Consider the following 13,235-nt stretch of genomic DNA (forward strand, 5'->3'; position numbering starts at 1 on the left):
ACACCAGTAGAAGAAAAACCCCACAATAGAAAAGTGCAGCTTAGCCACTGCTTCCCTCAAAAATAGGTATCCAATTGATGGAGCCAATCTAAGCGTGACAGTTCAAGATACCTATTAGCTCCTGGGTTGACCTCCGCCCCTACTAAAAGCAAGCAACAGATCAGTGCCCTATATGCCAGACTGCCATTCAAGAGATGAATTGTGTCATGTTTCCCACCAGCTCACTGACTGGAAGGAAGAGAGGAAAGGGTAACTCTTACCCTGCCAAGCCAATATTGATGAAGAAAGAAAACTACCATGGCCAAGATGATTTCTTGCATGGACTGCTCCTTTTCATGGAAGATTTATCCATTCCTTTCTTTACATAGGCCCTAACAAATGGCTGTGGGAGTAAAGTTCCAAAGAATCCTATCCTTACCAAAAAAGTCATATGATAGCATAAGTACCTCTGTCATACAATATTTAATTAAACCATTAAAGTTAGTCACCTCCATACCATATTGAAAAAGGCTAAGTCAACTAAAGTCCACTCTTTAGCGCACACCTCCACATGCTAACTTGATTATTTTTAGATAATATTTGGTAGATAGAAACAACACTTGTAATGAGTCCTATTGAAACCAAGAAATATAGGAATGCCTGCCATCCACACTAGAATAGATAGAGTTTTCCAAAAAACCGTCGGATTTGTAAAATATGCAACTTTACTATGCAGCCTTATTCGTGCGATATATGTGATAAAGCCCTTCGAAATGACATCATTCAGTTACTTTGTGCAGGAAAATGGTTTTGATGTGTTGATCAAAAGAATTGTAGCCAAGGCAGGAGATTGTGTTGAAGTGAGCTTTCCCCTCCAAATATAAGCTACCACTTTTACTCTAGAAGATCCTTTTGTTTTACTCTTTTTATTCTGTGCTCAGTTGTGCACTTGATTCCTTTTATAGGTTCGCAATGGAAATTTGTTGGTCAATGGTATCATCCAAAATGAAGACTTTATTTTAGAGCCACTTGCTTATGAAATGGATCCAGTGGTATTATTACCTTCCTCTGTATTTCAGATTCGTTGGTTTTGGTTAATTTTTTTCTAGCTTCTATTGAACATGAGAAGAAGTTGAAATCACTTTATAGTAAAATATCAATAATTGATTCGATGATTGTGGGTGTGCTTGGAAATCAGGTGAGGTGCTTGTACCTGAAGAGTTCCATGGGAAAGCTTGTTCGCATCTTTTGAGGAGTTTGTTTTACTTGTCATGAGAAGAGGTAGTGTGAGAAAGATTGGTGAATGTTTTGTCGAAATGCTTAAAATTTCCTTTAAGTTGATTGTTTATGAGTGATGATTCTCTGATTGCCTGTAAACAAGATGATGGATCCATGATAGTGAAAACCTTCAATGTGACCTCTTACAAGAACATTGAACGGTCGAAGATAGCGTTCGATATGCCCGAAATGGAAGTGGAGTACGTAGATGGTGTGATGAGGCGGTATGCTACGGTGGTATTGCCGAAGAACATGGCGGGGGCGACGGTGAATCAAATGTGGCAGGTGGGGTCATCTATCACTAATGGAATTCCTAATGTTCATGGATTTGGAGACGATAATTTGGGTTCGAAAGGAATACTTGATTTAATGAGTGGGCAGAGCAATAGTACCCAAAGTAGAGGAAATTCAAATCTCAAAAAGAGGAATGTAAGTTGTTTTTTTATGCTTAATTTTGTTTATTTGTGGTTTTTGTTACTTATTGGTTTCCTTGTTATATGATCTTAAAAAAAAAAAAAACTAATTTGTGTTGTTTTTTTTTTTTGGTAGATTCATAGAATTCTGAATGCAGTGAGTTGGGGAATTTTGTTTCCAATTGGAGCCATATTTGCTAGGTATCTCAGGACATTCAAGTCAGCAGATCCAGCTTGGTTTTATCTTCATATCTTTTGTCAGAGTTCTTCCTATGTTATTGGAGTTGCCGGATGGGCTACTGGTCTTCAGCTCGGGGCCAATTCGAAGGGTTTGGTATACAAATCTCATCGAAATATTGGGATCACTCTCTTTTGTTTCGCAACATTGCAGGTAATTATAATTGTTCCTAATTTGTTCATTGTTTCTTATTTTAGGCACATTTTCTTAATCAATCATAACGAGTTTATCATTCTTTGTGTTGTGCAGATTTTCGCATTGTTCCTAAGGTCAAAGAAGGATCACAAGTACAGGATTTACTGGAATTTTTACCACCATATTGTTGAATACTCCATCGTTGTTCTTGGTATCGTCAACGTGTTTAAAGGTCTAGACATGTTGGATCCAGCTAAAATGTGGAACACAGCTTATATTGTGGTATTGTGTGTATTGGGTGGGATTGCATTAGTGTTGGAAGTTACGACATGGATCGTTGTTCTGAAGAGGAAATCCGAGGCATCCACCGAACCTTATGATGGGAATGGCAAGCAACAACCACTCACAGTTTGATCAACAACAAGATTGCAGGGCCACATATAGTATTGAGGAGAGTTGATTCTCTTACAGTTTGTCTATACAGTTACTTCTTAGGCTTTCTCTTAGGTATCTCTTAGAATCTATTATTGCTTCTTCAATTGTTTGTGTTTTGTGTTCTAAATTAAATTAGGAGTGTGACATAAATAGCTGTATATATATCATATACTGCTTTATTGTCAGTTATTTGTAGCTTCGACAGAATTTTCGATCTTAATAAAGAGGTTTACATGTATATTAATTTTGGGTTATTTAGTTTAGTTTTGAGCTTGTTTTATGATTTTTCTTTTTCTGAATTTTTTTATATATTATTTCGTTCATTGTGATTGGTGAATTAGAGGACCATGTTATTGTTGTTAAACCTCTAAATTTGACGGTCATACTCTATGGATTTTTTTTTGTTTTTTTTAAGTCCATTCTCCAATAATTTGATAGTCCAGGGCCGTCAAAAAAAAATTCTACAAGAGAATACTTGACGGGCATATTTGATGGGAGGATCCGTCAAATTTCTCAAAATTTGACGGGCTAAGACCGTCAAATATGAGCCTTTTTCACATAGTGTTAGTATGGTCTTGAATGAACTACTTAGGAAAACACAATTGAGTCAGTGATTTTATTCAAAATTAATTCTGCTCACACAATTATGTTACCTTCACTTTCATGATTTGATTCACAAACCAACAATCACATGTTGGGTTCTATGTAGTTGTGACCTTCCATGTACTTCCTTGATAATAATTAGAAGAAACAAAAAAAAAAACCTTTTTCATAATTGATGTATGTAAGCAAAAGGGATGAACAAGTATCGATAAATATGATAATAGAAGAGCATCACATGAAATTTGCTCAGAAGAGACATAATTTCGCACACAATAACAATTTTATTGAAGTATTAACTATATAACATTAAATATGCGGTCCATAGTTTAACTTCAACAATTGGAAAACATAGGCCAAGAACCTACATTGTCAAAATATATTCTTTGCTTTGAGAACCTGTTCCCTCTCATTCTAGCTCATCATTCCTTCAACAAAAAAAACAATACTTCATAACATAACCCAAAACTTTGTTTCTCTAATTGGTCACCCTTTATTCATGAAATGGGTTGTTGGTCAAAGCCTGATTCTGAACTAAAGAGAAATGATGCAATGAGACACCTATAATGAATTAGCCAAAAAAAAAAAAAAACACGAGACAAAAGTCACCGAAACATGCTACTCAAGGAGCCATCATCATGAACACGCCAAATAGCCTCTGCAAGCAGGTTTGCCACTGAGAGTATAGTCAGCTGAGGAAAGTAATTCTTTTCTGCTACTGGAATTGTGTTTGTAATTATGACTTCTTGAAAGAGTCCTCCAGACAGCCTCTCAATTGCTGGGGGGCTACAAATAGAAACCATATTCTAGAATCAAATTGGGAGAAATAATCGCTTCAATTTAAGGGAAAACAACATGTTTGGGGAACAAATGGATTGCACTTTGTTTCCACAGCAGGTTATCCATTCGGGTAATCTGGGGTTACAAAATCAGTACACCCCAAAAGAGTAGCATAGGCTAATAGATAAAAACAAAACTGATCTCTTTTTTATTTTTTTTCATGTTTTTCATGTTCTACTCAATAGCGAAAGGATAAGCATTATTAACATCCCATTCCCTCTACCTCCAACTAAACCTATTGTCTTATGATAGAAGCTGAGGCAGCTGTGAAGCTCAGCCAGACAATTTTATCGGGTTATTCAGGGAATGCCACATATAAAATGGAATTGGTGATTAATTTGAGGGAGAAATGAGAGGCTTCTTTATACAGGTGGTAAGCAAGAAAGCCAAGTCTAGACAAAATCTAGTAAGGCTCAGCCTGCCCAGAGATCAATATTCAAAGCCAATCTATTTTTTCCTTACAAAAATAAATGAATAAATAAAATATTCCACTATCCCTATAATCACCCACAACAGTTGCCTTTAATTTCAAGTATTCTTCATTTGAAGGATTCTCTTTCTATTTGGGAGAGAGAAAAAAGAAAACAAAAAGGTCAATATTTCAAAGAGGACATATTTTAAACATTCATAATAACCTCATAGATATGGCCACCTTTTGTCATGTCTGACTCTAATACAAAGTATCGAATACTCTTATCTCCACAAACCCAGTATGTCGACAGGATAGTATAATTTGGAGTTATAAGCTGAAAGCATCCAAGATTGGCCTCGTAAGAACATTACTAGGTGGACCAAAAGCCAAGGAGTACGAGACTAAGGGAAGAAAAAAAAAAATTAGAAGCGTCGCACAAGAGTTCGAGGAGTGTTGGAAACCAATGCAGGTACTTAAACCTTTTAGAAGAACTACTCCAAAGAGTCATCGGTTTAGACAATGAATGCGCAGCAGAACAAGTCCACAGTTAGCTTTAGTTCTGGAACTACTGACATATGGGGTTTCGAGTCAGATAGTTTCACAGCAGTCCCTGCTACCTCTCAGATATCGAAAACTCCAATTCAAGGGAATAACTCTCAGCGATTTGGTGACTCAAAGAATGAAGGAAACAAACAAGCTTCTCAGCCTGCTGGATGGGCTGGTTTCTAATTTAAGCCATTTTTACCACTTAAGCTTTTAATTTTGTTGCAAATACTATGATAATATTTCTGTTGCTTATTGTTTAGAAGAGATGAAATATGCATGGTTTTGTGGACTTATTTTGTGCTTGGGCTCTTTGTCCTGGCTGCTAAGTAATACAATGGACCATTTACAGAGGTTCTTCGTGATGTGTTGGACAATCAGAGGGAGAGACACAGTACAGTAATTGCACGTGTTGGGGGCAGTTTCTTCCCTCTTCATTGGTTTGTTGAGAATTAAAGAAAAGATTGGAGAGAATATTTTTGGTGGAAGAGGTTTTTTATTATTGAACTCAACTTGATCTTTTTTGGTTGATACAAAATGGTGGGAGAACATCTCTATTTATAGGACTCTATAGACAATTTTAGATACACCATTAAATGACTTAGATTATTCTAGATACTTCCTATATACCAATTAATAAATGAGTGTTCTAGAAAATACAAGAGTATTTCTAGAGACTCTACTAAATAAATGAAAATTCTAGAAATTTTAGCAATTACAAGAAAATTCTAGAAACTCTAGAGACAACCTATAATAAATCAAGTTTATTATTTCAACACCCCCCCTTAAACTTGATTTATGACTCCAAGAATACCTTGTAACTTGGTAAAAACTTCTCTCTTAAGTGGCTTGGTAAAGATGTCTACTACTTGATCTTGAGACTTCACGAACTCCAACCTTACTTCCTTTCTTCCAATGCATTCTCGTATGTAATGATAACGAGTGTCAATATGCTTACTTCTTTCATGAAAGACGGGATTCTTTGCTAGTGTGAGTGCTGACTTGTTGTCAACACGAATCTCAACAGGCTTTTCTTGTGGTAAATTCAATTCTTTCAACAAGTTTCTTAGCCAGATAGCATGACAAACACATGACGTTACAACAACATATTCGGCTTCACAAGTTGATAGTGTGACGATTGGTTGCTTCTTTGACATCCAAGTGAAAGCAGTGTTTCCCATAAAGAACACAAATCCGGTGGTGCTCTTTCTATTATCCAAGTCTCCACCCCAATCGCTATCACTATATCCAACTATCTCATAATTGTTAGAAGATGAATAAAACAAGCCATAGTTGGTTGTACCTTTGATGTACCGAAGTATTCTCTTTGCAGTCTTGAAATGGGTTGTTGTTGGAGCTTCCAAGTAGCGACTAACGATTCCAACGACATAGAGAATATCCGGCCTAGTACAAGTTAGGTAGCGCAAACTTCCGATAAGGCTTTTATAGAGAGTTGGGTCCACCTTTTCTCCTTCATCATGCTTTGACAACTTGATTCCACATTCCATCGGCGTGCCAACTAGATTAGAGTAATTCATCTTTAACTTCTTAAGCACTTCTTTAGCATAGCCTTCTTGAGTAATGAAGATGCCTTTGTCCTTTTGCTTTACTTCAATGCCGAGGTAGTAAGACATGAGCCCAAGGTCTGTCATCTCGAACTCTTTCACCATTTCTTTCTTGAACTCCTCAAACATACTCAGGTTGCTACCTGTGAAGATCAAGTCATCTACATACAAGCATACAATCAAAATATCTCCATTTTTAACTTTGATATAGAGTGCATGCTCATATGGACACTTGGTGAAATTCTTATTTTGAAAGTACTTGTCAATTCGAGTATTCCAAGCTTTCGACGCTTGCTTTAGGCCATATAAAGCCTTCTTCAACCTCAAAACTTTATCTTCATGTCCTTTTACTTCATAGCCCAATGGTTGCTCGATGTAGACTTCTTCTTCAAAGAAACCATTTAAGAAGGCGAACTTTACATCCATTTGGTAGATCTTCCATCTATTTTGAGCTGCCAAAGAAATTATTAATCTAACGGTTTCAAGACGAGCAACAGGAGCAAATACCTCATCATAGTTGATGCCTTTTCTTTCACTATAGCCTTTAGCTACCAATCTTGCTTTGTATCTCTCCACGTCTCCTTTAACATTCTTCTTCATCTTGTATACCCATTTTACTCCGATCGCTTTATGTCCTTGTGGAAGTATAGCTAGCTCCCATGTGTTGTTCTTTGTGATTGAATTGATTTCTTCATCCATAGCGTCTCTCCATTTCTTATTTTCTACCGCTTCTTGGTAGATTAGAGGTTCACAATCACCAAAGAAACACAAAAGAGTGATATCATTTTGATTTTCGGTTACCTCATAAAGTTCTTGTAAGCTTCTTAGGCGTGGCGTCTTCTCATTAGAACTTTCACTTGATGACGAATCTTCATGCAGGTTTTCGGTTGGTGAGATCGGTGAAGTAGTAGGCTCTCGAAGTTCTTGTCTTGTCTCTTCCATTCTTGGTTGCTCCATTTCTTCTTCTTCTTCAAAGTAAGGAAGAAAATCATACTCGTATTCTTGTGTGTTCCAATCCCAAGAATCTTCTTCATTGAACTTTACATCACGACTAATGAGAATTTTGTCGGTAATTGGGTTGTACAACTTGTAGCCTTTGGATCTTGAGTCATAGCCAATGAATACGTACTTCTCACTTTTGTCGTCGAGCTTGGTTCTCTTTTCATCAGGCACATGAACATAAGCAACACTTCCAAAGACTTTGAGGTGAGAAATTCCAGGCTTTCTTCCACTCCATGCTTCTTGTGGTGTCTTCTCATATACACTTCTTGTTGGAGAGCGATTTGCCAAGTAGACTGCACAAGCCACCGCTTCGGCCCAAAACTGCTTGGGCATTCTTTTGCTCTTGAGCATGCTGTGAGCCATGTTGAGTATGGTTCGATTCTTCCTCTCTGCCACTCCATTTTGTTGGGGGGATCTCGACACCGTTAAGGGACGATGACTTCCATGATCTTCGTAGTACTTTTGGAACTCGTTTGATGTGAATTTTCCTCCTCGGTCAGATCTCATGGCCTTAATAGCAAGACCGCTTTCTTTCTCAACAAGGGCTTTGAACCTCTTGAAATTCTCGAACACCTCTGACTTCTCCTTTAGGAAATAAGCCCACGTTTTCCTTGAAAAATCATCAATGAAAAGGAGAAAGTATTTGCTCTTACCAAAAGAGTTTGGTTTAATTGGTCCACAAACATCAGTGTGTACGAGCTCGAGCGGCTTTGTGGCTCTTGATGATGACTCCTTCGAAAAGCTTTTCCGGGATTGCTTCCCAAGCAAACATACTTCGCAAAGCTGATCGGGTTGGTTGATGCATGGTAGACCTCTCACCATCTCCTTCTTTTCCAAAAGTTCGAGCCCGCCAAAATTGAGGTGTCCAAAGCGTAAATGCCATAGCCATGATGAGTCATTATAGCAAGCCTTTAGACACATTGGAACATCGTATTGAATGTTCAAGAGGAACATTCTATTTTTTGACATGGGCACCTTGGCAATCAAATTACTTTTATTGTCTCTTAAGAAAAGGTTATTTTCTTTTAAGTGAATATCATACCCTTTCTCTAGCAATTGACCCAAACTCAAAATATTATTCTTCATGTTGGGCACAAAATAGACATTTGAGATGAATTGATGGCCTCCATTTTTTAAGCGTGTGAGAATTTTACCTTTGCCTTCCACGAGTATTTTTGATTCATCTCCAAAGGAGACATTCCCTCTTACCGCTTCATTGAGCTCCACGAACATTTTTCTTTGTCCACACAAGTGATTGCTAGCGTCGGTGTCAAGATACCATCTATTTTTTTGGCCTTCATCTTTGTCTTTGCAAACTAGCAGCAACGTACCTTCTTCTCTACCTTTATCTTCGATGAAATTGGCCTTTTCTTCAACCTTGCTTGGCGATCTACACTCGGAGGCATAGTGACCGAACTTATTGCAATTATAGCATTTGATGTGAGATTGTCGTTCCTTGACCATGAGTTGCTTCTTCCGTGCCCTCTTGTTGCTTGTGGATTTCGACTTCTTTCTCCGTTGTTGAAGTTATTAGAGTTGTTGGAATTGTTGAAGTTGTTGTTGAAGCCGCCCCTTCCTTCTCTTCCTCGTCAACGTCCACGTCCTTGGCCACATCCTCTTCCTCTTTGATTTCTATTATTTCCAAAATTTTCTTCCTTCAAGTTGAGTTGTAGTAGTTGCTCTATGGTCTCTTTTTACTTCTTTTTCCTCTTTTACTTTTCCTCATAGGCTTGTAAAGAACCCATGAGTTGCTCAACGGTCATGGTTTCTAAATTTTCATTTTCTTCAATGTTCGTGGCAATGAACTCAAAATTTGGATTCAGAGTACGAAAAATTTTCTCCATAACTTTCACTTCACTAATATCTTCACCATTTCTTCTTAATTGATTAACAATGGCCAATACTCTAGCAAAATAATCAGAAATTAATTCAGATTCCTCCATGAATAAAAGTTCAAACTCACCTCTAAGAGTTTGAAGACTAATCTTTTTAACTTGCTCGACTCCTTTGTTACAAGTTTGAAGCTTCTCCCACGCTTCTTTGGTCGTAGTTGCATTTGAGATCTTCTCGAATGCATCTTCATCTACTGCTTGATAGATGAGATAGAGAGCTTTCTTGTCTCTCTTTCTTGAATCCCTCAAGGCTTCCCGTTGGGTTTGGGAAAGAGCAACATCGTCTTGCTTCTTATGGCCTTTCTCGACAACTTCCCACACATCTTGAGCTCCTAGTAGCGCCTTCATCTTGATACTCCAATTGTCATAGTTGCTCTTGGTGAGCATTGGAACTTGGAAGGGGACCATTCCTCCACTTGCCATTTTTCTTCACGAACCTGGCTGCTCTGATACCACTTTGTTGAGAATTAAAGAGAAGATTGGAGAGAATATTTTTGGTGGAAGAGGTTTTTTTATTATTGAACTCAACTTGATCTTTTTTGGTTGATACAAAATGGTGGGAGAACATCTCTATTTATAGGACTCTATAGACAATTCTAGATACACCATTAAATGACTTAGATTATTCTAGATACTTCCTATATACCAATTAATAAATGAGTGTTCTAGAAAATACAAGAGTATTTCTAGAGACTCTACTAAATAAATGAAAATTCTAGAAATTTTAGCAATTACAAGAAAATTCTAGAAACTCTAGAGACAACCTATAATAAATCAAGTTTATTATTTCAACAGGTTTTACGCGGGTTCATAAAAATCAGGAAAGACTAGTTTGAATGCATACCATCTCCTTAAAATTCTTTTTTTTGTGCTTTTGGTTGAAAAGATTTTGTGGTTCGTAATTAATTGTTTCCTAAACAAAAGGAGGAGGAGTCCTTGAGGTTCTGGTTCTTATTCTCTCACTTTCTGTTACATTTATTTATTTATTAATGAGTTTATGCTATATTCTCTGTTTTTTATACGTGGTGGGTTGTTTATGCTATATTCTTATTTGATTTTTATTTATTATGTGTTGAGGAATATTTAGATTTACAATGGTTCTTAGATGGAGATAGTTGAAGTTCTCTTATGTAAGATTAAAATACTTGGTTCTTGGTCTGCTGAAAGAAGAGGAATCATTTTTCTTTTGTCATCTCTCTAATCTATAAGAACCTTGATCCCCTTTGAGAAATGCCCATCACAGAACCGTAGATCAAATGCCTTTACAATATACAAGAAAAAAGATTTATGATTTTGCATATCCCGAGGTAAATGATTTATGATTCTGTGATGGAGGGTGTTTGTAAGGGGGTTCTCATATTATCACGACTCAATATAGAATGTGTTTTATTAAACTGGGATTTCCAAACAATCTGATCATACAAGAATTAGCTTCAATCATCCAAAATGTTTTGATGGCAATTGAATTGCCTGAAAGAAGACGATACAAAGAAAATTTTATGCCATTGAAATGTTTTGTTGGAGCATATTAGATTGGAATGAAACATTTGACCATAAAATATTAAGTGTTTCGGATTGTCTTGGAATGCTCCGAGAAGAATCCTTAGGAAGATGAGGGCATGCTTCTTTGAAGACAACTTCCTATACAAGAGTATGGTAATTCTATGGGGATGGCCATTTACTAGAAATAATAAGCTTCATGCGCCAATTCTTCATTGGTAGTCATGTGGCATATAATTATCATTATTGTCATCGTGTATTTAGAATTTTATATTTGTATTCTTTTGGGGCTTTCTTCTCACTCTTCTCTTTTAGAATCTTCAACTTCTATATTCCTTCTAATTGAGATAGTAATGGGATTTTGTTGATCGTGCCCAAACCAACTTAATCGGCTTTCTCTTAGTTTCTCTTTTTGGAGCTACTTCTATATTCTTGAATGCACCCGTTCTTTTGTCTTCCCTAGATTTCCATTCACCTATTTCAACATCCTCATCTGTGCTGCATTCAATTTAATTAGTGACATGATTCTTTTCAATTGCCCAAACATTCACTCTATAAAACATAATTAGCCTTACTCCCCATCTCGTAAAATTTTCATTTTAATTTGATTGGTGTGAGTCGTCGGTCACATAACACTTGATAAGTGCACATCTCTTTAATAATCAAACTCTGATTTTATGAGTAACAACTTCTTTCATTCCCTCTATCATTTTTTTTTTTACATAATAGACTAAAGTGAAAAAAAATGATTGTTTTGGAGTATTTGTAGAACATCAATTTTTATTAGACATTTCTCTTATTGGATTTTGATACGAAATTTACACTCTATGTACTCGATCTTTATTATACTTAATCTCCAATGACAAATCTATAAAAAGAAAATAATTTTATTTTGATTGCCTCACTAGTTTCATCTTGGGTTATCAATGGATCAGGTTCAGATTGGATTAGGGTCCATTTGGTACCAATCTGATAAGGATTTGGCTAAAAATATCAAATCCGACTCTTAACAGGTTTTTATCGGATTTCAATATTAAGATCCAATCCCTATTTGATATACGAAACTAAATCAATTCTTAATATTTAAGCAAAGGGTTTGGATTTGTTAACTCATGAGAAAACACATGATCCTAACTGTTTAGATACAAAATCCAACAGTTGAGATTTATGTGTATCTTGATAACATAAGTCTAGGAGATATGTATCCTTAGGATAATTTTATTTTTCTATTGTTTGAGTATATATTGGTTTGGTAGATAATCACTGTGCCATTAGTCATTATTGACCATATTGTGAAGTAGAGGCCGATATATGCAGACTATTTGCATGTCACACTAAAGCAACATGACGATCAAAATTAAGAGGGGAATTATTTAGCATCACATTTTGATAATAGGGTAAAAGATGTATAAAAAAAAAACCCTTTTTTCATATTTTGAGTCTCTCTTGACTTAAGCATGCCGAGGTGTTCTCTAGGAGTTTTATTAGTACCGTTGGACGTCTATAATATATAGTTAAGAAACGAGTTAAATTTCATTCTCTTCAACCTGTAATTAAAAAAACCTTTGAATTTTTCTTCCCAAAATCAGTCATGTTCAACCTCTTATATGTAAAATCTTTCATTGTATAACCTTTTTAAGGTTGAAGTGGATAAACTCTTAAGGTTAAAGAGTAGGACTGGCAATGATCCGAAATATACCCAACATTTGAACTAGCTTGAATCCGATCCGAAAAACATGAAAAATTCAATTTTTGGGTCGGATTGAAATCTTAGATCCGAAACAATTTCGGATCGGATTTGGATGTATCCCAATCTGTTTTGAATATAATCCGATTCAAACATGTTTTTAATAATTTTTTATTATTGTTAATTTCATATAAATACATATAGATAAAACGTTATAGTCTTTTTGGTTTCCCTCTATATTTGTAATTGGAAAGTAGATTTTTTTAAAATTTCATGAACATTGATAATTTTAAAATAAGGTATGTATTCTGATCGATTTCGAATTAAGGATGAAATGAAACAGATCAGATTCGGTTAACATATTCATTAATTTGATCGAATCGGGTACATGTTTTAAAAAAATTGGATCGGTATTGTAGTGGTCTTCTCTCAAACGCTAACATCTTTTGGAAATTCGATCCTAAATCTAGATTCTGACAAATAAAAATTCAAGAAAATGACAGATACAAAACTGCCTTTACTGTACCTTTGGGACATTATAAATGGAATTTAATGCCCTTCGGTCTAAAAAATGCCCCTAGCGAATTTCAGAATGTGATGAATGATATATGCAATTCTTACAAAAACTTCTCTTTGGTCTATATAGATGATATTTTAATATTTTCAAATTCAATAGACCAACATTGAAAACACTTACATATACTTAAAAATACAAT

The 13,235-nt window shown here is 35.8% G+C and overlaps 1 protein-coding gene across 3 annotated transcripts; it reads left to right on the forward strand.

The window, feature by feature from the left end:
* Window positions 1-10: 10 nt before the first annotated feature.
* LOC147400544 (cytochrome b561 and DOMON domain-containing protein At3g25290-like) lies at window positions 11-2,716 on the forward strand. 3 transcript variants are annotated; one of them, XM_086446231.1, is made up of 6 exons: window positions 14-839; window positions 945-1,031; window positions 1,178-1,260; window positions 1,361-1,686; window positions 1,807-2,061; window positions 2,158-2,716. In XM_086446231.1, the coding sequence occupies exons 3-6, from the start codon at window positions 1,251-1,253 to the stop codon at window positions 2,455-2,457; spliced, it is 891 nt and encodes a 296-aa protein (XP_086302357.1). In that variant the 5' UTR covers window positions 14-839; window positions 945-1,031; window positions 1,178-1,250; the 3' UTR covers window positions 2,458-2,716. The 3 variants fall into 3 exon arrangements, with proteins under 3 accessions (XP_086302355.1, XP_086302356.1, XP_086302357.1); XM_086446229.1 differs by having other exon boundaries at window positions 11-839; window positions 1,807-2,716; XM_086446230.1 differs by having other exon boundaries at window positions 11-839; window positions 1,379-1,686; window positions 1,807-2,716.
* The last annotated feature ends 10,519 nt before the right edge of the window (window positions 2,717-13,235 follow it).

The sequence above is a fragment of the Akebia trifoliata genome, chromosome 6 (genome assembly GCF_017979445.1).
Source record: "Akebia trifoliata isolate Shusen 1 chromosome 6, ASM1797944v1, whole genome shotgun sequence".
Lineage (NCBI taxonomy): Eukaryota > Viridiplantae > Streptophyta > Magnoliopsida > Ranunculales > Lardizabalaceae > Akebia > Akebia trifoliata.

What these genes read in the sequence shown, in the direction of transcription:
- LOC147400544 (XM_086446229.1), top strand. An exon ending in CAAATCTCAAAAAGAGGAAT is followed by an intron (nt 1,687 to 1,806) that starts GTAAGTTGTTTT and finishes TTTTTTTGGTAG; the next exon opens with ATTCATAGAATTCTGAATGC.